Genomic DNA, 24765 nt, shown 5'->3' on the forward strand with positions numbered 1-24765 from the left:
GATATGTTCGTGCTTTTAAAGGGGAAATGTGTAATTATAGAAAAGGGGAAGGTATACAACTGCTTTATTAACCTTACACGATAGGACCTAAGCGGGGCTCTGAGGGCTTCATCTGATTCAAACAGAAACTGGATCATCATTTGGCAAAACTAGAACTGCCCCCTCCAAACATTGGGTAGTTGTCTCAAACTCTGACTTAGCTATTCATTACAGCTCAGTTGATAAAATCCAGTATATTTCTCACCTTTTCTTTCAACTACGCTGTGTGATTCAGGTTCAGAGGCTACCAACATCTGATCTGTAAACAAAATGACATTCGCCAGACACACTTGTAATTTTCCAGCCTGTGGTTTCCACATGCCATGTGGATTCCACCGAAAACTCACATGTACCTGGGGCTGGACCAGGGGACTTTTGCCAAAGAGCTAACAAAAGCTCCACGGTCTTCGGGCAGAGCCCTGGCAAAGCGAGGCTGCTGGTGAGTAACTCGGAGAAATGTGTGCCACCTCTGCCCTCCCATTCTTTCCCTTCCCAAGCCTTCCCCTCTAAAAAGCCACACGCAGCCTCCATTTTGAACAGTTTAATTAGAAAGTTACAAAACATCATGGTTCTTTATACAAATTTTGCATGAAAATAAAATGCAAAGCAATGTTTATACACCTTTAGCTGTCTTTCCATAGCTCATCACCTTTTGGTAATTCAGAAGATTCGGCAACCAATTTTCATTTAAATCTCAAAAAAAATTTTTAGACATATAAATAAGCAGCCCTAAATTTTAAAAGAAAATCAGAAGGGCCAGTGTTAGGATATTTGTGCGCTTAAAATAGGTTTGTTTCCAAAACACTTATTTTGGCCAGCCTGAAAGAAAAAGTAGTTCGGAAATAAGAACTGGATCTCCAAGGTAAACTGAGGCACACACTGAAGTGTGTGTTTTTGAATGGGCCTGAAGCACAGGTCATAGTGGGTGTGTCTTTCCAGTACCAATGCCATCTCTGGATCATGAAGCGGATCCATCTGTCCTTTGAGGAGGCTGCATGTTTTCTCAGGGCGAGGACACAGAGTCAGTCTTCTGTGCGCAACAAAGACCTGTTCCAGCACTCTGCTCCTGCAGACACTCACTCAGTTGTGAGGGTTGTCTGGTGGCACTGCTTGTCATTTTGCTACTGGCCAGGCTGGGCTGGGCTGCCTGGGCTGGCATCCTCTTGTTCTCCTCACTGCTCCCGTGTGGCCTCCCCAAAGCTGCCTGCTCTGATGGGCGCCCTGTTCCGTGGTCAAGGGAAATAAATACAAGTAGCTGGGCTTCCCGCTAGCCCTCCAAATAAACTCTGTGGTTGTCGGGCAGGGAGCCAATACCAACAACAGGTCCTCTGTCACCCAATGTCCTTTTTGGGAGGGGGAGGGGCTGTTGAGAAGGACGAGTGGAAAGTGTCCAGGCTGTTAGGTGAGGGCCAGAGAGAAAAAGCCTGTTGTTACAATCCTTACTTCCCCCACGATTGCTTAGAGGATTGTGAATGAAATGGCACTTCTGACTTCAGCCTGCTATTCCAGGGGCACAGACAGAGGGCAAAGGCAGGGCAAAGAGCCAGCCACATAAGGGCAGGATAAAGGGCTTTTCAGCTAAGCTGATGACAGACGATGTCTGTTTGACTGAGGGCAGGTGGATGGTACTAGTGTCCTCAAGTTGCCCACCCTCCTGTGCACGCACACATGTGTTTGTGAGCACTCTCTCTCTCTCCCCCTCTTCTCCAACTCTCCAGTTAAAGGCCTCTCAGTTGTGGAAATCAAAGTTCTGAATGGGAAATTTCGGTGCCCAAGAGTAGAAAGTGCTAGTGATTTGCATATCTGTCACAAGAGCCCAGAAAAAAGAGTAAAACATGGTTTACAACAGGGGGGAGAAATGTATGGCATGTTTCTCAGTTCAAGAAAGAAAAAGTCTTTGCTTGATCAGAGATGGGATTCTCTCCAACATGTCTAAACTGATAATAGTTTTCAAGTCTATCCTGAAATTCAAGTCTAAGATTAAAAACAAACAAACAAACAAAAAAAAAGTAGGAGGCAAATTACAGCCTTCAGGAACCCTCAGACCTTTCTGGAAACTAGTCTCTGATGATTTCGGTAGGCACTTAGAAGACACAGAATTTGTGTAGAGAAAAATTAGAAAGAACTCTTCTTTGTCTCTGGTAAGAAAAGCGCATGTGCCGACACGTGTCCGGGGGCTCTTTTCAGAAGTGTCCCAGACGGCAGTTCTCAGGAGACAGCATGAGGTAGCTAGGGTCCTGCTCCGAGTTTCAGTAATGGTCTTCCTACGATAAGTGCTCCTTGCACAGTTCTCCCTGCGGCACTGCTGTTACAGGGATGGTGGTGACCACTTGATTCTGAAACACAAATCTTTTGATTCTTTCAAACACCCAGAGGAAGATAAGTAGGATACTGACATACTGGATCCAGGCAAACTTTATAATTTCCCAGAATCCAGGTAGATAAGTACACACAGTTAAGGATTCTCAGATGACATTTTCTAAGCAAATATTAAACTAAAGTTTAGACAGGATATGGCAAAAATGTTTCAAATACCTTTAAGATAAAAGGGATAATAAAATATTATTAGGACATAAATATGGATGATTCTGACCTAGAAAAATTGCTCATGAAGAAACAGAAACAGGAAATTAGTTTTCTTTTCCCTGTGTGAACAACACACATGGTTGTTTGTGTGGGGCCACAGCGCCGTAGCTGTTTCCACTCTAAGGCTTCCTGCGCATTCCTTCTTGGGACAAGTGAGGAATCCGGTTTTCTCTTTTGAAACTGAGCTACTGTTGGCTCCTTCACAGAAAGGATATGAAATAACTTCTACTGGGTATCGGATGACAGCATTAATCACAAATGGAGCTTCGGCAGCCCTTCCCACCAGCCAGACGGGGTTGGGGTCCGTCAGGACGGTGGTTACTGCAATGCAATCCAGAGTTAGATAAAACATTGAGGGCTATGAAAATACCAGTTTGACCTCTCAGGAAAATTCTGTACTTCAGAACTCATCTCAAAGAAACGATCCAAAAGGAAAGTGAAATTGAATGTGAAAAGTTGCTCACACATTATTTGTTAAAACACTTGTCAAAAAGCTTATGTTAAAATAAAGGGGATGCTCAACATCACTAATCATCAGAGAAATGCAAATTAAAACCACACTGAGATATCACCTCACACCTGTCAGAATGGCTACCATCAATAAATCAACAAACAGCAAGTGCTGACAAGGATGTGGAGAAAAGGGAACCCTAGTGCACCGCTGGTGGGAATGCAGACTGGTGTAGCCGCTGTGGAAAGCAGTATGGAGATACCTCAAAAAAATAAAAATGGATCTGCCTTTTGACCCAACTATCCCACTTCTGGGAATATATCTGAAGGAACCTAAAACACTAATTCAAAAGAATATAAGCACCCCTATGTTCATTACAGCGTTATTTACAATAGCCATGGTGTGGAAGCAGCCCAAGTATCCATCAATAGGTGAATGGATAAAACAACTATGGGACATTTACACAATGGAATACTGCTCAGCTATAAAAAAGAAGAAAATTTTACCCTTTGTGACAGTATGGATGGACCTGGAGAACATTATGCTAAGTGAAATAAGCCAGTCAGAGAAAGACAAATACCATATGATTTCAGACATACTTGGAATCTAATGAGCTGAATTAACAAGGAAAATGGGGACAGACTCATAGATGGAGAACAGGACGACAGCTAGTGGGGGGGGGGATGTGGAGGGATTGAGCAAAAAGGAAAAAGGACTCATGGACATGGACAACAGGGCAGTGATTGCTGGGGGAGGGGGTTAGGACACTAAATAGTAATGGAAAAATACAATAGAGATTAAATTTAAAGAAAAACGTGGAAATAGTCTATGTGTTCTTCTACAGTTCTTGAGTGGCTAAGCAAAGGAATACTATACTACCACTAAAAATAATACCAATTAAAACTTGGTAGCAGCAGGGGAAAATATTTATATTTCAAAGTATAAAAATAAACTGGATTCAAAATTGTCTCTAAACTATGATAGCAGCTGTATATAAAAAGATTTGCATACAGACAAAAACTAGAAGGAATAAAGAAAAAAACTTGATTTGTAGGTTTCTAAGTTTGGTCAATGTTTTTATTTTTAAAATTTGTTTTTAAAATAACGCTGTTAGTGTATCACTCAAAATCAGGAAGAAATACTAGAACTGCAGTCCCCCCACTTGCTAAATGTCTGTGTGGTAGGTACCCATGATGTCTGGTTGCCAAGCAACACTTTAGTGCCTTTGGAGAAAACCTCAGACCACCAACCAGCCAAACATGCCAAGTTGAGCATTTGAGATAGCCAAACAGCCTCACCTCTGTAAGGGACAGACACACTTTTCCTTATAGCCAGAACCTTGGGTGCATCACGTCTATTCTCCTAATTCAATTGTTGGCATGGGGTGAGTCACTCACCTTCCCTATTTCTATTTGAAAACTATGGGCAGTAATTTGCCTTTTTTAAAGACAAAGGAAACCTGTCAAACCAGTGGTGGGATAAATATAGCAATGAGGCGGCACTTACCTGCTGAATCATAGAAGTGGGGGTGGGTAGGGTGTGGGTCTTTAGATCGGGAGGAAAAGGACAAATCCTGGGTCTGCCTCCCATCACCGAGCATTCACTGGTTTTGACATTTTCATCATGACAAGGGTTCCAATTCTGTTTCTCTCCAAAGACCCCACCAACCCGGAAAATCCTTGACAGATATCTGAATAAAGTTTACTCACCATTCCTTTCTTGATAGGCAGCAACAATGTGGGTGAGGTCATAGTCATAGGCAAAAGGGCTGGTCCCGTTGATTACGGACACCTGGGATACAGCAGGAGGGCCTGATGTGAGCACTAGAGCAGCTTCTTCTCTGGTCTTTCCACCTTCCTGCCCACCCAGGCAGATCTCAGAGACCACCTTCTTGTTTTGGGGGGTCTATTCCAGTATCAACAATCTTTTCTTCAAGGATGAATGAACTCTCTTGCAGTAATTTACTCTCAATCCTTCCCCTTATGCACACGATGGAAACAAGGGCCAATATCCACCTTCTATAGGTTTTATAGGTTTCAAAGCTACTTATAAAATACCTCTCTCTATTCCAATGGGAGAAATAAGTCCTTTAATTTTTAAAAATAGACCATATTTTCTGCCTTGGCTGGTGTGGCTCAGTTGGTTGGGTGTCCTACGGTAACTAAAAAGGTTGCAGGTTTGATTGCTAGTCAGGGCACATACTTCGATTGCCCAGCGGGGCGCAAAAAGAAGGCAACCAATCAATGTTTCTCTCTCACATTGACGTTTCTCTCTCTCTTTCCCCCTTCCCCAATATCTAAAAGCAATGAAAAAATGTCTTGAGATGAAGATTAAAAAAAAATAGACCATATTGTCAACTCCCTTGTCTTTTCCTTACTTTTCTCTGGATGATGCCTAAATGTATCCCTTCTAAATGTAGATTTGGAAATAAGGTAAAGTGCAAATAGTAAGTATTTAATCCTTTAAAGAAAATGACTTCCTGCCCTCAAATATCATGTTCCTGTTGATATAAACCTTCAGATAAAAGGTGATATGGGTTTCTAGGTGAAGACAGGACTCAGAATGCTGAAAACTCTGGGGAGGCATTAAAAAAATGTGGAGAGAAAAAAAAAGGTTCCAGTCCAAGAGAGCAACACCTGAACTCACCTCCTCTCACTGACACACTGAAGCCATGGCTATACATGGAGCAATTCCCTCTGAAAGAAATCTAGAAACTAGCTGAGTGACTCCTACACATTGGGCAAGTGAAGAAACACCCACATCACCCACACTGAAACAGTCTTAGCACATCCTCAACTATGGTGAGCCACAAGAACAAAGAAGGTAGCTTGGACAAGGACCAGGTCTGACAGCAACCAAGAGCTCTGGCTGGGCTGATTGGTAAGATTCATTTCCTATATGAGACCCCTCCATCATGACTGGAAGAGGGATATGTTTTATCTAATGCACAAAAACCAACACAGAGAGTCAAGGAAAATGAAGAAATAGAGAAATATGTTCTGAACAAAAGAACAAGAAAGAACTCTAGAAACAGACCTTAATAAAATGGAGATAAGTGATTTAGCTGATAGAGTTTAAAATATCAGTCACAAAGATGCTCACTGAGGTCAGGAGAACAATGCATGAAAAGTAAAAAAGGGCATTATAAGAAAATCACAGGCAAATATTCCCGATGAACATAGATGTGAAATCCTCCACAAAATAGTAGTAAACCAAATTCAACACCACGATCAAATAGGATTTATTCCAAGGATGCATGTATGGTTCAACATCCACCAATCAATAGATGTGATATACATTAACCAAATGAAGGATAAAAATCATCTCAATAGATGTAGAAAAAGGATTTGATAAAATTCAACATCCATTCATGAAATAAAAAAAAAAACCCTCTCAATAAAGTGGGTACAGAGGAAAGGGGAACACACCACAATGTAATAAAGGACATCTACGACAAGCCCACAGCCAACATCATAACAGAGAAAAGATTTCCTCTAAGATCAGGAAGAAGATAAGGATGCCCACTTTCACTACTTTTATTCAACATAGCACAGGAAGTCCTAGACAGAGCAATTAGAAAAAGAAATTAAAGTCATCCAAACTGGAAAGAAATAAAATAGTCTCTGTTTGCATATGACACAATATTACATATAGAAAATCCTAAAGACTCCACCAAAAAAACTCTTAAAACTTACAAAATGAATCAGTAAAGTTGCAGGATACAAAATCAATACACAAAATCATTTGCATTTCTATATACTAACAATTAAGTATCAGAAAGCAAAATTATGAAAACAATCCCATTACACTGTATCAAAAAGAATGTAAGATATATAGGAATAAATTTAACCAAGGAGGTGAAAGATCTGTTCACTGAAAATTATGACATTGATAAAAGAAACTGAAGAAGACACAAATTAATAGATATTCTCTGTGCATGTGTTAGAAGAATTAATGCTGTTAAAATGTCCATACTACCATACTACCAGTGGAATCCTTATCAAAATTCCAGTGGCATTTTTCACAGCTCTAATAGAAAAAACAATCCCAAAATTTGTACAGAACCACAAAAGACCCCCAAATAGCCAAAGCAATCTTGAGAAAGAACAAAGCTGCAGGCATCAAACTTCCTGACTTAAAACTGTATTACAGGCTGCTGGGGCGACAGACTGGCTTCTTTATGTGGGCTGCAGCGGCAGACAAAATGCGGGTGGCCAAGGGCGTGCATAGAGCCGCCAGCTGGGCTGGGCCAGACACCAAAGCAGCGTGGTCATTGTGCTGTGAAAAAGACACCGTAAGCCGTCTTCGCGACAGCAGGTGCGGCCACGTTAGCCCCAAGTGGGCTCAGCGACTGCTTGGCCAGTCTAGGCTCGCGCCCAGCCCTTCCTGGACCCAACGTCAAGCAGTGACTCCGAGCAGACAACCGACCGGAGCTGCGGACAATGGCATGGCGGCCTCGCAGGCCTCACTCAGGCCCACAAAGGGGATCCTGAAGAACAAGGGCTCCACGACTTCCTCTGTGGTGGCCTCGAACGAACTGCAGCCCGAACTCCTGCCCAGCAGGAGTGGGGACAAACGGAGGAAAAAGTCCCAGAGGTGGGATGAAATGAGCATCCTGGCGACATACCATCCAGCAGACAAAGACTATGGCTTAAAGGAAACAGATGAAGCAAGCGCCCCATACCATGCAACGCGTGATTCAGAAGCCACTCAAGCACTGACCCCGGATACATTAGCTAACAAATCGGCCGCTGCTGAGGGCTCGCAGCCAAAATATCGGGTTCATGAACAGGGAAGAAGTGATGAAGACTGTGCCTTCTCACCTCAGGAACAAGGTAAAAAGTCTTTATTGAGTGCCTGCTGTTTACTCTTTTGTAAGTGCTCTGAAGGAAATGCGGAGGGGGAAGAAAGGACCCAGCTTCAGGAAACTTCCACACCAGCTATGGAAAAAAAGTGACAGTTTGAAATGAAAAGGAAGCTTCACTGCAGTGAAGGACTGAATATTAAATTAGGTAGGCAATTAAGTTCAAAAAACCTAGATAATGATGAGGAAGATGAAGAAATGTCAGAGACGGCAGCTGGAGAAAGTATGGATATGAAAGAATCAAATCAAGGATCTACTAGAGGTGACCAAGTGCAAACCAAATCACAGAGTTCATAGAAGAGATTTGTCGAACACTGTAATTGTCTGATACAAACCCTGTTACTATATTATACTGCTCCTTGTTCTCTGCAATTCATGACTTAAGTACCAAAATGCATACCAGTTATTACATGTTGTCAAGAATTAAATAACTTTAGAGACTAATTGGACTGGAAATGCCTAACTGATACATATTCTTGTACCTAGTACTTCACCAGAAATACAGCACATTATCACTCCAAAACTGTACTACTTTTGTAAGAACATTAGTTAATTTGTATAAGATATTATATAGTTTTTTATGCTTGGAGGTTAGTATTTTGGGGAGAGGGACAGGATCTAATTTATTTTCTTCACTTTTAGATGTGATAGTTCTTATATATATTTTAAGTTGAAATCCATTTGGAACAACAGGTTATAGAGGCTGATAAATATTCAGTCTGAAAACTATTTTAACACACATCTCACCCTGATTTATCTGTTTAATTGAAAAGGATTATTATAAGAGTTACCGTTGCATTTTTAGACCTACTACATTTAAAATCCCTTTTGAGTTTCTTTATATTTACAAGGAAAAGACTGAATTATATCTCATCAAAACTAGCTTTATTCACAAACAAATTATCAGGTTGAACTTGCACTAACAGCTGCTCTTTTTTTGTAAGCCCTATTGGCAGACTTCAGGTCAGTTTTTGAAGTAAATGTAATTATAATATAGCCTCAGCATTCCCTTTACATGCCTGTCCTCACCACATGCCTTTGTTTCTTACTCCTTTCCACATATACACACACAATAACCCTTCACCTTTATAAAGGGTCATCGAGATCGTCCCAACATTAGGAACTCTTCCTGCACATATTCTATCATTTACTGCAACAATGAAAATCTTATTTTGACTATCAGTGCCTGTTTTTTTCTCCTGATACATGGAGAAAATAGAGTTAATAGCAGCAGTGCTATAGACAGGAAATACAGTTCAACTGCAGAATTTCTACACTGCTCTGATTGATTTACAGCTTGCTGATTAAATTGCTATTATTAGTTGATTGTTTGACTTCAATAGACCTTAGGAAACAACTGAGGTTCTTTTGCATGATGAGAGAACTGGGTGTCGGCAGTGATATGATGATAGGTCCTGCCTGTACAGGCAGGAGTAATCCTGAACACATTCCACTTTAAGACCTTTAATCTCTGCTTTAAGGGATTATGATAATGTGTGCTATCACAACTGTGCTGTATTCTAACACAGTAAGGTTGAGATGTTTTTCCCCCTGAAATGAAGTGCCATTCCTGTGTATCTTGGTTTAGTAATAGTTTATTTGTAGTCAATTATTTGTATCTTAATTTTTTGTTAGTACTCAATGAATCCATTATATGAACAGACTTTTAAAATAATTTCTGTATATTGTATATATGAAATGGCTTTTATGGAACAGCTTACCTTCAGCTTACAAGTTTATGGAAATATCAATGTCAAAATAAATAAAGTGGGAAGGGAAATCTATATTACAAAACTATGGTAATCAAAACAGTACGGTATTGGCATAAAAACAGACATATCAATGGAACAGAATGGATAATCTAGAAATAAACCCACCAATGTAAGCTCAGTTAATTTTTGACAAAGGAGCCAAGAGTACAATAGGGAAAGAACAGACTCTTCAATAAATGGTGTTACGAAAACTGCACAGTCACATGCAAAAGAATAAGCTGGACTCCTATCTTACACCATACATGCAAATCAATTCAAAATGGGTTAAATTTAACTTAAGACTCATAACTGTAAAACTCCTAGAAGAAAACAAGCGGTATACTTCCTGATATCAGTATCGGCAATAATATTTTTGTATTTCACACCAAAAGTACAAGCAACAAAAGCAAAAATAATAAGTGGCACTATGTCAAACTAGAAAGCTTCTGCACAGCAAAGGAAATCATCAACAAAATCAAAAGGCAACTTACAGTATAGGAGAGAATATTAGAAAATAATATGTCTGATAAGGGCGAATATCCAAAATACAGGATCCAGCAGAAGTAATGCCTGCTTGAGTATGGTTGGTAGGTGTGTAATATGAGTGTGATAAGTTCTAGTTTAAATTTGAACATTTCACCTAAGATGTCATATGGTGTGCTTGAGTGTGATATTGTTATGTTACAGAATTATAGGCTTATGATTTTATAATAAAGGGGGCATTATTTGTGCTGGACTCTGTATACAAAGAACTCACACAACTCAACAGCAAAAAAAAATTAATTAAAAATAAATAAATAAATTTGATTTAAAAAATGGGCAGAGGAACCTAATAGGCATTTTTCCAAAGAGGACATACAGAAGGCCAATGTACTCAACGTCACTAATCATCAGGGAAATGTAAATCAAAACCACAATGAGGTATCACTTAAGGGCTGTTACCAAAAAGACAAGAGATAACAAGTGTTGGTGAGGATAGGAGAAAAAGGCAACCCTTGTTCCCTGTTGGTGAGAATGTGAGCTGGTGCAGCCACTGTAGAAAACAGTGTGAACGTTTCTCAAAAAATTAAAAATAGAGCTACCATATGATCCTGAAATCAACCCACTTCTGGGTATATATCCAAAGGAAATGAAAACAGATATGGAAGAGATATCTGTACTCCCATATTCACTGCAGCAGCATCATTTACAGTAGCCAAGATATGGAAACAAACTAAGTGTCTGTAATGGTTGAATAGATGAAGAAGATGATGTGAGATGTGTATGTGTGTGTGTGTGTGTGTGTGTGTGTGTATCTATATATATTCAGACATTACAAAGAAGGAAATCCTGCTATTTGCAATAGCATGGATGGACCTTGAAGGCATTATGCTAAGTGAAATAAGGCAGATAGAGAAAAATAAATACTGCAGAGTATCACTTATATGTGGAATCTAATTAAAAAGTCAAACTATAGAAACAGTAGAAAATCGGTTGCCAGGAGCTTGGAGCTGGGGGCAATGGAGAGAGGGTGAAAGTACAAAGTTTCAGCTATAAGATGAGTAAAGGCTGAGGATCTAATGTATAACATGATGACTATAGTTAATAATACTGTATTGAATAATTGAAATTTGCTAAGAGAGTAGAACAAAATGTTCTCACACATATACAAAAAAAGATCAATATGTGTGGTGATGGATATGTTAATTAACTGAGAGGAATCCTTTCATAATGTACACGTCTATCAAATCATCATAATATATACTTTAGCTTACAGTTTTGTCAATTATACCTCAATAAAGTTGAAAAACACCAGCAAAGACCTTTTCCAAGCCATATTAAGATTATACCTTATAGTCCTCCTTTTTTTTTCAGCTTACATTGATTATAGCTAGGGTAACCATAAATCCTACTTTGTCTGAACCAGTCCTACAATAACATAATGTCCTTCTTCCCTTTTCAAAAATAGCCCAGCCCAACTTATACAGCCCTTCTTGGGACATAAGAAAAGTTAGTAGTAATGAGTGTTTAGATGCATGAGTTCTGGTCTCGGACAGAAAATTCATGGCTGTTACTTTCATGCTGTGGGACTCTGGAAAAAGTAATTCATCCCTGCAAGTCCCAATTTTCTCAAGTGTAAAATGAGACTTCATTCTTTCAACAGATGTGTCTGAGTGCTTACTATGCGCCAGGCACTACTTTAGGTACTGGGGTGAAAGTACAGATGCCAGCGCTTTTTCTGCTGAGTGAGACAGCAAAAAACCAAACTGAAAACATCTTTACTATTTCCGGTGGAAGAAAGTAAATCCAGGTGACAGAGACAGGTGGGTGGGGGGGCGGGGAGGAAAGAAGTGTTAGGGAAGGACTGTATTCAGAGACATTTGCACAGGGAACTGAATGGAGTGGCAGATTAAGCTATGTGCGTCCTTAGCAGAGGGAAAGGTAAGTGCAAAAGCCCAAAGCCCTGAGGCAGTAGTTGCTTTGTGGAACAAAAGCCAGTGTGGCTAGAAAGGAGCAATGGGGACAACGATAGGACAAGCAGCTGCAGAGCTGGGAAATATGGAGTGGACATCCCCTGGGGTCGCTGTGATGAATAAATTAGATGATATATTTAAACCTCTTAATGCAGGACATATATTATGTGCTCAATAATTGGTCATTTGTGTTATTTTTGAAATGTTTTACATGAACTGTAAAAGATCACTTTCAATATGGGATGTGTGTGTACACATCCAAAAGCAATGAAATATCTGGTCCTTAGATAAAAACAAAGATTTCCTTCTCTTTTTCTAGATATAAACACAGCTATGTCTGTCTCCATATTTTGAGAATTCACGGCAGGGGTTCCTCAGAAATCCTCTTCCATGCCCCTACCGAGAAATACTATTTCCAACTTCCATTTGCCCTCTGCAAAGAACTGTAAACACTGGCATGTAGAAACAAAGGAGATGGACAAGAAGAAGCATCCTTACATTGTATCGCACGTCTAGGCCACTGTAGCTCAGGGGCTGCTTCTGCTGCAGCCGCAGGTCTCCATTCACGTATAGCTGGGACCCCGGAAGAGCGAAGGAGGACTGGAGAAATGCCATGCTCTGCATCACGAACGTAGACATCCTCTGAAATCATTAGAGGGAGAGACAATATCAATTTCGGTCAGACCTTAAGGGCTTTGGGTTCTCAGTGCCACCTGACTGTGGCTGAAGCCTAGTGGTTCCTCACATGCCTGGCTTAGCTCTGCAGGAAGCACTCTGCCCAGAACGCTCTGAGGTGTTAATAGCTTGTACAAGTTAATATGACCCTAATGAAATACATTTAATCTGCCTAAGTTAAACCCCAAACTACACCTCAGAAAAGAGCCTTATTCTACAGTGTGGGTTTTCCTAGAAATCAGAAGGAGGGCTCTGATCTATTGAAAGACAAAAGGAACAGGACAGGCTTTCCTCGGGAACTGACTCACGTGCAATTGGTAGGAGAAAGTCAAGATGAGTTGCACACCAAGAACGTGCTCCGTGGACTGCAGCGGAAGCTCCAGCTTAAAATGTAGCATGTCCATTTTCCCATCCTGGTTCCTGTCTTCTTCTCTAGTCTAGGAAACCCAAAGAGGGTCAGAGACCCTGGTCCTTATTAAGTCAGGAAGAATCTACATCACGGCGGTATATACACAGTGACCCACTGTTCCTCTATACACAGGTATTATGCCCCTCATCAAAAGAAAAAGAAAAATAAATATGTATAAGTGGATCAATATTGGAAAAAGAGACACAATCTTCATACTTGTGCTTCTCAAATATCCAAGGGCCATCCTGAACGGGAATTTGAAGCGGTGATAACAATAAACATCTGGATGGCACTTTTCTTTTTCAGTTGTCTCATTTGACCTTTTTTGTTTGTTTGTTTTGTTGCTGGCATCTTCTGAGGTTGTATGGAAAATTTAAATAGCACATCAGGATTGTCTTCTACTTGTCTAGAAAAGAAACTAATACTAATCATTTGTACTCCTGACTTAGCAAAAAAAAAAAAAATCAAAACCCACACAAAGCTCTATTTATACATCCCTAAACCACAAGTATCTTTGCTTCAGATTCTCAGTGTCGGACCTCATCTCATTACTGTCAGCACTTTAAAGCCTAGTGCATCTTTTAGTACCAATCAATAAAATGAAAAAGGAAGCTCTGCAAAATCAGTAAGCTGTTAAATCTACACAGATACTTTATAAATTATGGACATGAAAAGTAGGGAAAACAGGTCTTAAGAGGGAAAAAGACAGATTACAGCTCATAAAAACACTGGTCTCCAGTCTGCCCATCTGTAGTCTTATCTCACAGTGTTCCCACAACGGCTAGCAGGGAAGGATGGTTACTGAAATGTGACCACTGCTTCCTTGACGTGCTTCCTCGGCACAACTCTGGGCCTTGTTGCTACAGCTGATCCTTTTTCAGTGTAGGTTTCCAGAGGGATTTTACTGCGGTGTATCAGCATTCCCATCTGAATTCTCCATCTACTGGTTCATTTGTATTTCCACCAATACCATTATGCAAGGAAGAGGTTCTTTGTTCTTATGGAGATATCTCAGTTTTCAGAAACTTTCAATTGTTCCTTTCCTTCTAGACAATAATGTCCCTGTCCTAGAACTTGTCACAGGGAAACCTGCCCTCTCCTTTCCATTGGACACTGTTTTCTCTGTCCTGCTCCATCCGCTTGGCAGGTTCAGGGGAGGGATCTGTTATCAGGGATGATGATCAAGTTACTGAGGCAATTACGCATTAGCAGTTATGATAGAAGAGAAAAGAGACTGCCTTGTCTTTCTGTGAATCTTCCTCGGTTGGTATTTGGGAATACCTGGAAGACAAAATCAGGTTAACTCTCTGCAGTGATCTGTGCCTTCTGGGTCCTTAGTGTTAAACAGAAAGACAGAGATCAAATGTCTCAACTTGCAAGTGAGGATAGTGGCCAGGAGGGAATTCCCAGAAGAATACAGACTCCAACACAGTGTGGGAGGGAAAGGAAAGCAACTCATTTGACTTTGAAAATAAGTTTAAGCTAAGCAGAGCAAGTATTATCCCCATTGTATAGATGAGGAAATCAAGGCTCAGGGAGGCGAAGGGATTTGTTGGGTATGGCTGGTAATGGTAAAGACAGGACTTGCAACCACACCTTTGACTTCAGATCTGGTTCCTTCCAGAGCTAAAATGTCCAGACAAAACAAAACAAAAACCCAAAACAACTCAAGATGTTGAGTAGGACAAATATTTTTGCAAAAGCCAGCGTCAAAAGTATAAGTCTGTATATACTTGTTTGACACACTTTGACTCCAAGGTCAGAGAAGACAGAGATCTGACATAGCACCGTAATTAGCATCTATTTGTTAAATTCACTTATTAATCTGTCAAATACTATTTGAGGATCTACTATATGTCAGGCACATAGTAGTGCTAGGAACGTAATGGCAAACAAAACAGACCAAGTTCCCTGCACCCGGTGCCCCCACTCTCTGCCAAGGGAGCTTATATTCCCAGCCAGGGAGGCAGATAATAAATCAATAAACAAGTAAATACATACCAACATTAGGTAATGATAAGTGCCACAAAGACAAATGAAACAGTCTAAAATTAGAGAATCACCAGGGTAAATTTTTTTTTTACAGAAAATTTTTTACAGAAAATATTCAAGACCTGACTGTTGGGAACCTGAATGGAGTGAAGCGAGGAGGCACAGAAATGTCTGTGGGAAGAGTGATCCAGGCTAGCAAAGTGAACACACACTGAGTAAAAGCGGGTCAGTGTTTAAAAGAGTGCGACTCGGCCAGTGCAGCTGAGCACAGGAGGGAGACAGGCAGCAGCAGACGAAGAAGGCCAAGAGACAGTCGTGGGGACGAGAGGGGGTGAAAACGGTGCATCTCCCACAGTGACCTATCACCGAGTTAGAATCTCACTCCTCTAAGGCTGGCAAGTTGGGCTACATTTCTACACTATTACTTGGACAATTAATGAAATCAATTATTTAATTCCATTTAGTTCAAATTAATCTTAACACATGTGTATCAGCTATAAAGGCAGGCATTCAAAGAGTTAATACTTCTTTAACACAAGTTCAAGGTTATTATTTAAAATCAAATTGTTGTGCCTGGCTAAGACACTTCATAAATCACATCACCTTATTTCTGTAAGTGACTTATTTCTTTCTGACTTCTGATTCAGTGCTCCTCTGTAATAGCCCACAATAACTATAATTTCAAAGATTTCTGATACTTTAAGGAGGATAATCCTTTACAGATATATGTGAAATCAATACTAATATACTAGATAGGATAAATATAGCCATTGTTGGATTTAGTCAGTGCTTATCAGTCTACTTACATGAATCGGAAAAACAGAAACTAGCCCTGGCTAGTGTAGCTCAACGGATAGAGCACAGACCTATGAACCAAAAGGTCTCCGGTTCGATTCCTAGTCAGGGCACATGCCTGGGATGGGGGCCAGGTGTCTAGCTGCAGGCGTTGCAAGAGACAATGATAGATATATCTCTCACACATAGATGTTTCTCTCCCTTACTTTCTCCCTCCCTTCCCTTCTCTAAATATAAATTAAATCTTTAAAAATAAAAACAGAAACTAAACAGTTATCTTAACAGAGGACTAAATAGGCAAAAGGGAATGCTGTTGATAACACAGAGTAGGCAGCTGCAGGAAGCAGCTCCAGTGCCTGAAGCTGGAGAAGGAAGGGAACCCAGAAGAGGCTGGCGTTACCTAAAGGAGCTGGGACTCAGACCTCAAGAAGGGAGTGCTGCCCAGCTACCTCTGGTACTTCCAGAGCTGGAGGAGGAACCCAGTAGAGGAAATCAATAAGGCTGGAGGAAGACTTACTCCTCCCTGTTTGTATCAGCCCAGCAAGGGTTCTTCACCCTGGTAGTGGCAACTGGTTGCAGTTTCCTTTTTTCCTATTCCCAGAACAAGGGTCATCACGCCTCCTACTGGCAGAACCTAACAGGGAGTTAGTGGCCAGACGAGAATGTGGTTTTCAGCAACTCCGCATTGAGCATCACAAAGCAGAGGGATAGGAGGGTAAATTTGGAGCTGGGACAAAACCTAAAAACAACACACCACTGACTGTAAAAGTTGTTATAATTTTAAGGAATATAATTGTTTCCAAATGCCCTGACTTGCAATATTTTTTCCCATAAAGGATTCTACAGTATCTCGTGCTTTTGAAAGGTTTTTAAACCTTTCATTCTTTTGAGTCGTATTCTTTTAATAAAGGTTTCCTAGTTTCTACCAGTGTTCATTTTACCATGTATTTGTCATCACTGAGTGTTCCACTTTTTTTCTTTTTGTGCTAAAAACACTCTTTGGCATCAGCCTTTGGGTCTCCTGTAAAATAGGGACCACTATTTCAGGGTTCCTAGACTCATCGTATTCTTGCCGCCTGTATTTCGGTGAATCTAAGATACCATCAATCATAAAATGCACCATTATTTTATGCACCAGTAAGAAAGGAAAAATAATTCAAATTAAACTATGACACCATGTTTCTAATCACTTAGAGGATTTATTTTATACTTATTTGAAGAGTTTTAGTGCACTCTCTGCAAGCATGGGGTGCCTTTCCCTTCCCTTTCTTCTTCCCTCCCAGGAGTGCACATCCTAAATCCTAAGGGACCCCATGAGGCTTGCAACCAGGGGAGCAGCAGCAGCAGCCTGGTCCCTGGGCTACCCAACTGAACCTGTCTTCAAGGCCCCCTTTCCTGAGTCTCCAGGGAGCCACAGCAGCCCACCTAGTCCCTCTCCCGTTCCTTCTTCTGTCCTCAGTCCTTCCTGGTTTCACTGTCCCCAGCTTTAATAAGCAGGCTCTCAAACTGAAAAAATAAAAAGAGCTTTTAGACTTAGGCATAGTTATATCAGATATCATATTTACGCACACAGACAATTATAGTGAAATAAATTGATCCACGGGCTCCTAAAAGTTCTTTACATCATGATTCTTTTGAGTCACTTTTTGACCCAATGATATTCATATTTTTCTAAGCAATTTTGTCCTTTGTCATGAAGCACATTGGTGATACAGCATTTTTTAAAATTTCATGAAATCCATTGGTCTGGGCTCCTGAGCAGGCTTTAAAATTATGTGGAGCTAGCCTATTTTGAAACGCCTCTTAAATCTTCTGTTACCCACTCTCCATTTGGCTCTTAGGGGTTAAAATAATAGTATTTTACTATCTTACTATTTTGTCAATTACCGTTATTTTAGGACTATAAGATGCACCAGACCATAAGATGCACCTTGGTTTTAGAGGAGGAAAATAGGAAAAAAATTTTTGAAGCACATATGTGGTAAAATATTTAATAACCTGTGACCTCGCTGTACCACTGCTGCCCCCCCCCACAACCAACAGCGAGCCAGGTAGGCTGCATTCAGACTATAAGACGCACCCTCCATTTTCCTCCCAAATTTGGGGGGAATGTGTCTTACAATCCGAAAAATGCGGTATACCTCAATAAAGCTGAGAACAACAACAGTGTTTTACTATGGTCTCTGGGGTTTTCTTTCATGTTGCTGATGTCCCTGCTGAAACTTTTAGTGCTGGCACTTTTGATGTTTGCACCCATGTAGGCAATGAGGACTATGCAAAGCCTGTCCCCTGGCCAACAGCCGTCATAAGATACTATAGGCAGGAAGACACACTCTGATTTCGGAGATGTAAAAAAAATAAAGTGCCTCAGATATGTGGACTCTTCACTCATCTTCCTATAGCCTTCAGCCCCCAGATTCTGTGGGTTCACAGATGCCTTAAAGAGCCACGTCAGCCTCGTTGAGGGAAAAGATCTAGCTGTGTTTTTTTTCCCTTCTCTCATTTAAAACAGCAAGAAAGTCGACTTTTAAAGCATTAAAAACATAGGAACTTCAGAAGAGATTCTGTCCAGGGTGACCTGACCAAGGCAGAAGCAAGGTCATTTCTGACTTCTGAGGCATTTTCCCAAATTAGCAACAGAAAAGCCACCTCCCAGCATTTAGCCACACTTTGATCTAAAACCACTGCTTTCTTGGCTTCCTGGCTATTTCTCAGTTGGGCTGTAGTCAGTCTGTTTATGTTCAGAGTTAGAAAAGTAAAGAATTTCGTTGTAATAAGGGTTAAGAGTTTAAGATATGGAACAAGAGATCCTTGAGCTCAGCCAGGAAGGCAGCAAATCAGCAACAGAGAAAGACTATAGATGACAAGGTCATGCATCGTGTATAGACACTGGCCTAGAATGGAGGGGGAAAAAGACTAACAGAATGAACTTTGGTTTTGCGTTTTTGGGGTACAAAATTGCCCAGTATTAAAGAGGACTAATACTTGTGGGTACCATAAAAATAAGAGGTAGTCTTGCCCTGGCCAAATAGCCCAGTTGGTTCGAGCATGGTCCTGATGCATCAAGGTTGCAGGTTAGATCTCTGGTCAGGACGCATTCAAGAATCAACCAATGAATGCATTAATGAGTGGAACAACAAATCAATGTTTCTCTCTCTCTCTCAAATCAATAAAAAAAATTCTAGAAAAATATACAATGAAGGTTACATTAAAACTTTTTTAAGTAATAAAAGGTAGCATTGGCTTTGCAGATTTAAAATTAGAACACACACTCACCAGAAGCAGGGGGAACATGGGCAGTGCCTCAGGGAGCAGTTGCTGGTTGCAGAGATTGGAGGCTAACTAGCAGTCCAGCTGGGGAGTCAACCAGTTGTGGCAGATGAATGAGTGAAAAGAATAAGAAAAAACTAATGCTATGTACTTGTTTTTAGGATTATTTTAATTTTCCATGATTATTTCTTAGATTCAAGTAACCAGAAGAGTATGACCGAGAGGAATATACAAATGTCAAAACAAAATAAAACAAAACACTACTACTCAAAATTTAAGAGACAGGGAATGCTAACCTGAAGTATCATTAATGTGTTACACCTCTGTTTGTTTGGAATTTAAAAAAAAAACTTTCCTTTCCACGTCAGAAAAGGAAACATGCACACGGAAACGGAAGGTAAGCATTCCTCGATACCGGCCTTTCATCCAGTTTCCCTTCCTCAGAAGCATTATAATCTCAAATAAGAATAAAAATGGGCAACATGTCATGAGTAGTGAGCAACTATTGAAAGAAATGTCTCCTACTCCAGTTCTATTTTTACAACCAGTTTAAAACTCCTGACCATTTAAAGAATCACAGAGTTCAGCAATGCTTATTACAAAACCCAGCAGACTTCCACCCCCATGGCAAATGTTTTCATCTCATTGCAGGCATTCTCTGTTGACTTCCCACAAGAAGAGATCAAGATTTCGTTTTCTTTGCAGCACTGTCCACCAACCCCCCTGCTGCCCCCACATACTCCATCCCATGACAGAGTTAAACTCTCATTTGACTATGTAAATCCTATTCACAACTAATTACCTTTGTCACTTATTCCTTACTTTTTACTTCTCTGGAGTTAGTAATTATTTTGTTCGCTTGCTTAGTTTTCCATGTACTTATAAATTTTAACACACAACTTTTACCGAAATTCCTCACAATTTAGTCTTTATTCAAAATCTTGTTTGCTGCAATATTCTCATAGTGGAAAAGTGAAAACAAATCAAATATCCACCAACTGGGAACTGGTCAAATCCATTACAGTTCCATATCATGAAATACCTTGTAGATCTTAAAAAGAAGAAGGTTGGTTAACAAGTATTGATACATGTACCAAACTGAGCCTTTAACTTTGTCATTAGATATAGTGGTAATCAGAAAAATATAAGAATATTTAAAGTAATCAGAAAGAAGTAATCTGAATCATATTTTGTTTGTAGTTATTCATATAACTAATCAAATTTAATTGTTTTCCATTTTTTTTAGTTGCTGGAAAAAAGTCTGAAATTTTTTTTTTTCAGTTACACAAGTTTGTCTTGCAGGCCAATCATCTCAGGGATGTTTACGGAAATTCAGCTTCAGAAGGAAAACCAGAAGTTTCACATGTTCTCCAAAAAATGAGCGGAAAGGGAGTGCTTGTAAAGGCAGCACTCACTTACCTGAAACAAATACTAAATCACAGACAGTAAAATGCTTCATTTTCATGCTGGACAGCTGCAGAATGGAGCAGCATCTAAAGAGACAAGCCCAGGATGGGGGAGGGCCATTCCCAGCAGGTCGCTTAACCAATCAGGGCCTCGGCTTCCCGGTGTCAAGTCTGCATAAAAATGCCTGTTCTTTCAGCAACACCACGGGGTTCTAACAAGAATACCACTTGTCTGTCTCGACTCCTAAAGGGCCTTTCGCGATCACCTTTCTATCAGGCCAGGTCCATGTAAGTGACGGGAGCTAGAAATAGGCTGCCTCGGGCTTCTGGACAACTTGGGGAAGTCGAATGAAACAAGCGATTTACTCCCCAGGAAGTTAAAACATTTGTTCAGGCCACTGAGTCTGTGTACACAACTTACTGTGGGTTCGAGAACCCTTAAGACCTAAGCTGGACTCTCCCAGGGCCTGGCCGTTCACCCCCCTCCGCACCCCTCCCTCTGCCCAGTCTCAGTGAGCAGCTAGGCCCCGGCAGGAACCACGCACCGAAACGAGTGGGATGCGCAGGTGATCCCCTTGCAGCCGGTTGAAGGCGGGGAACGTGCTCCAGGCCAGGAACCCGCCGCGCTCCGGTCCCAGCAAGGCCAGGAACAACACCTGGTGCTGGAAGCGAACGGTGGGCTGCTCTTCGTAGCTGCTCCTCTTCAGCCAAAACCCTGGGGTAAAGAGGGCGGGAAGGATGTGGGAGAAAGTCAGGAAGGCCGGCGCTTGTGCAGCGAAACACAGGGAGTTGTGGAGCGCCAGACATCAGGGCAGGCTCACCATGGCTCCGGAAGGCCACCAGCAGCGGCGGGATGTATGTGAGCGCGGTGGCCAACAGCAGGAACACTGCGGCCTTGGAGCAGAGCCCCGCGCGGTAGCTGCGCTCGACTGGTTGAGAGAAGAACTCGTAGAGCGCCATGAGGGCAACACACAATCCATCCACCCTCTTTCAAACCCCTTCGCGGTTGGGGAGGGATGAGCAAGTTTGGCTTCTCCTGGTTGCCATAGCCTTGGTCGCCAAGGCAACTGGCCGCACAAAAAACGGGAACCAATAGCCAGGACGCGGGGCCCTGGCAGGGGTGGAGCTAATGAGGGGCGGTGCCCAAGCGGAGGGTCCACTTTGCTTCGCATTGTACTCGCATTTTCCCAAGGGCTCTGAAAATAGTGTTTCTTTGCGCCGAAATCGTAGCTGTCGTGTTAATATTTGCGTAAGGTAAGTTCTTCATAAAAGTTGACTCAAAATAAATATATGTCTTTCGTTATGTATGAATCAATGGTTACGTCCGGAGTTCCCGCACACCTTATACATTGGAGGAAAACACACAACATAAATGTGTCCATGGTCTTGGACCTGGTCCAGTGCTAAGGCCAAACCCAGGTCCCTTTGTCTCCAAATTTTCTGTGGCTTTTACTATACTCCATAGCATCACAGATGGAAACACAACACCAATCTCCCAGTTCTTCGTAGGATAAAGAATAATTACTACATAGGTCTTTCTGTTATACTTTGTTACCCTTTTGGGTACAAGCTTGGCTACCACCTTCAGGGGAAAATGTGGTCCTCCTCAAAATTAACATTGGCTTATCACTGAATTGACTGCTTCCGTCTCCTGCCCCAAATCAGTATTTCGAACATGGCAGAAGAATTTTTTCTTTCTTTTTTTAAAAAACATGGTTCATATCCAAGTTCATCAAAAGGCCCTAAAGGATCACATTACAGTGCCAAGACAAGAGTGTGAGGTTTGCACTCATAGTGGAGTCCAGTAGTTGATGTTACTATTTTGAAGGCAACCTAGAAATGGCTTTTAGACGAAGAGCAGAGCCAAGATCCTAACACAGAGAGAGGTCAAGACATGCCCATCTGGAAAAACTATCCAGGATCCATACCACAGTCTAAGATGACAATGTCATCAGCCAAAAGATGCTTTTGACATCTGGTTTAGTACTACTCATCCTCGCTTTAAAGCTTTTCTGGGTGGCAACAAAAGCTCTTAAATACAGCAGTTGTATTTCTTAAATTTTGTGCTATTATTGTGAGACTGTATTGTATCTATGCTTTAAGTGGATGACTTTCATTTATTTAAATAACCATTAAAATAAGATTCTAAAATAGATGGTTCTAGTGCCATCTTTTGAGAGTGGCTGTGCTCTGGAAGGAGGAGTTTGCCTTCTAAGCTCCTTCCTTCAGCAGAAGGACACACATATTGTAGCTAGCGTTAGTTTAGCCACTTTTGAAACGGGGAGGTGACTGCTAAGAATTTAGGTGTATCAAGTGCTTCAGCTTCCGTGAGATGTCATGAGCTTTGCAAAACTGATTAACAATCTTTATTTTTTGTTGCCATGAGTTGAGGAAGCTAGTCTTTATGGTTTTATTTCAATTCTTTAAGACAGAATGTTAGATTTATTTAAGTGCTAAAGATATTTGTATATTGTGTCATTTTCACACATACATGATTTTTCAGTTTATATATCCATAATTGTCTCATGTTTCATACAATTTACCCCCTAGGACAAAAAGAGTTGTTCTCTTAAAACTACATATTTTAATCATATTCTGTTCCTTTCTAGATGCTCCCATTCAGGGTCTTTTGAATCAGTTTAGAACTCTTGCATGTTTACTTCAAGGCTTTCCAACATGTCTTTCACCTTGACATTTACCTATACCACTGAACCTCTGGCTTCCCATTTTCCTCTTCTAACTCCAGCTTTTGTTTCTATGTGTCAAGGAGAAGTTATCCTTTGAAATATGTACCCTTCCCAAAACATGAAATTCACATTTTTCTCTGAAGTCTTTCTTGATAAGCCTCACTTGGCTTTGTGTCAGCCCCATTGCCCTAAGCCATCCCTCAATATCCATGTCCATGCACCTCTCCATATTTGAAATTTATTCTGTGTGTTTTATAGGTCTGTTAATGTGTAATTGCATATATTCAGTATCCTATTTCTTCTCCTGACTCACCTCTTCAACTAACCACCCGCTTAAGGAAGGCATCCAGAGCCCTTAGAACATTCAATAAGCCAAATATAATTACCCAATAGGTAAAGAAAGTTATATATATATATATATATATATATATATATATATAGTTTTCAATCATCAAAGCAGATCAGAGAAGCCAGTTAGAATGGTGAACTTGAAAGACACATCATGAAAGCAGGTAAAGACAGAAAACAAAGATAATACACATCATTGAAATCATCAGGTGTCATGCCTATGGATTGGTGGGTGGTGGATTGTTCCCCTGAGAAGTGTACTAAGCTCCTCCATGTGCAAGGTAGTGTACACATGCTTTGGATTAGGACACAATAACCAGCTCTGTAAAGGGAAGCAGGGGTTCTAGTCCAATTTCTAACTCTTCCACTGATTCACTATCAGATGGTGAACAACCATTTTCATTCCTCAGTGTTTAATTCTATTTGTAAAAAAAATGTACTTACATTTTTCACTCACTCTCTAGCTAATTCCATCCAGTTCAATAATTTCAAATACTTCTCTCCTGAATTTGAGACTCACAGATCCATTCACCTGCCCTACATCTTCACTTGGATGTGTCTCTTGGACATCTTATATTTAATATACCCAAAACAAAATGCTTAAAATTTTTTTATTGATTCTGGAGAGGGAAAGGGAGGGAGAAAGAGAGGGAGAGAAACATCAAAGTGAAAGAGAAACATCAATCAGTTACCTCTTGCATGTGCCCTAACCAGGCACCAGGCACCAAACCCACAACCCAGTCATGTGCCCTGACTGGGACTCGAACCAACAGCCTTTCCATTTGCAAGACAACACCCAACCAATTCAGCCACATTGGCCAGGGCCAAAACAAAACTCTTAATTCGAGTTGGATCCTCAAGCTGGATCCATTCTATTTCAATAAATGGCAGTTTCATTCTTCAAAACATCTTGACTTTGACTTGTCCCTCACATCTCATATCCCATCTATCAGCAAATTTTGTCAGTGCCACCTTCAAAATATATTTAGAGTACAACTGTTTTCCACACCTGCACAGACATTTTCTTGGTTTAAGCCAT

General features: G+C 40.8%; 2 protein-coding genes across 3 annotated transcripts; one reads left to right on the forward strand and one right to left on the reverse strand.

The window, feature by feature from the left end:
* Positions 1-565: 565 nt before the first annotated feature.
* TMEM231 (transmembrane protein 231) lies at positions 566-21776 on the reverse strand. 2 transcript variants are annotated; one of them, XM_028502162.2, is made up of 7 exons: positions 21513-21773; positions 21237-21406; positions 13128-13256; positions 12643-12786; positions 4786-4867; positions 2841-2946; positions 566-2484 (listed from the first exon to the last, which is right to left on the reverse strand). In XM_028502162.2, the coding sequence occupies exons 1-7, from the start codon at positions 21649-21651 to the stop codon at positions 2304-2306; spliced, it is 951 nt and encodes a 316-aa protein (XP_028357963.1). In that variant the 5' UTR covers positions 21652-21773; the 3' UTR covers positions 566-2303. The 2 variants fall into 2 exon arrangements, with proteins under 2 accessions (XP_028357963.1, XP_035868127.1); XM_036012234.1 differs by lacking the exon at positions 2841-2946 and having other exon boundaries at positions 566-2473; positions 21513-21776.
* LOC114488450 (protein phosphatase inhibitor 2-like) lies at positions 7073-8237 on the forward strand. Its single transcript, XM_036012235.1, is given in 2 exon segments — positions 7073-7929; positions 8017-8237. Coding segments are annotated over 2 exon segments (894 nt in total). The 5' UTR covers positions 7073-7256.
* Positions 21777-24765: the final 2989 nt, after the last annotated feature.

This window comes from Phyllostomus discolor, chromosome 12 (assembly GCF_004126475.2).
Source record: "Phyllostomus discolor isolate MPI-MPIP mPhyDis1 chromosome 12, mPhyDis1.pri.v3, whole genome shotgun sequence".
Classification (NCBI taxonomy): Eukaryota; Metazoa; Chordata; class Mammalia; order Chiroptera; family Phyllostomidae; genus Phyllostomus; species Phyllostomus discolor.

Excerpts from the sequence above, each read along its gene's own strand:
- TMEM231 (XM_028502162.2), bottom strand. The coding sequence starts at position 21,651 with ATGGCGCTCTACGAGTTCTTCTCTCAACCAGTCGAGCGCAGCTACCGC. Across the intron at positions 21,407-21,512 it reads GGTGGCCTTCCGGAGCCATG|GGTTTTGGCTGAAGAGGAGC; the intron begins GTGAGCCTGCCC and ends TCTTTACCCCAG. Across the intron at positions 4,868-12,642 it reads GCCTAGACGTGCGATACAAT|GTGTCCGTAATCAACGGGAC; the intron begins GTAAGGATGCTT and ends GCTGTATCCCAG.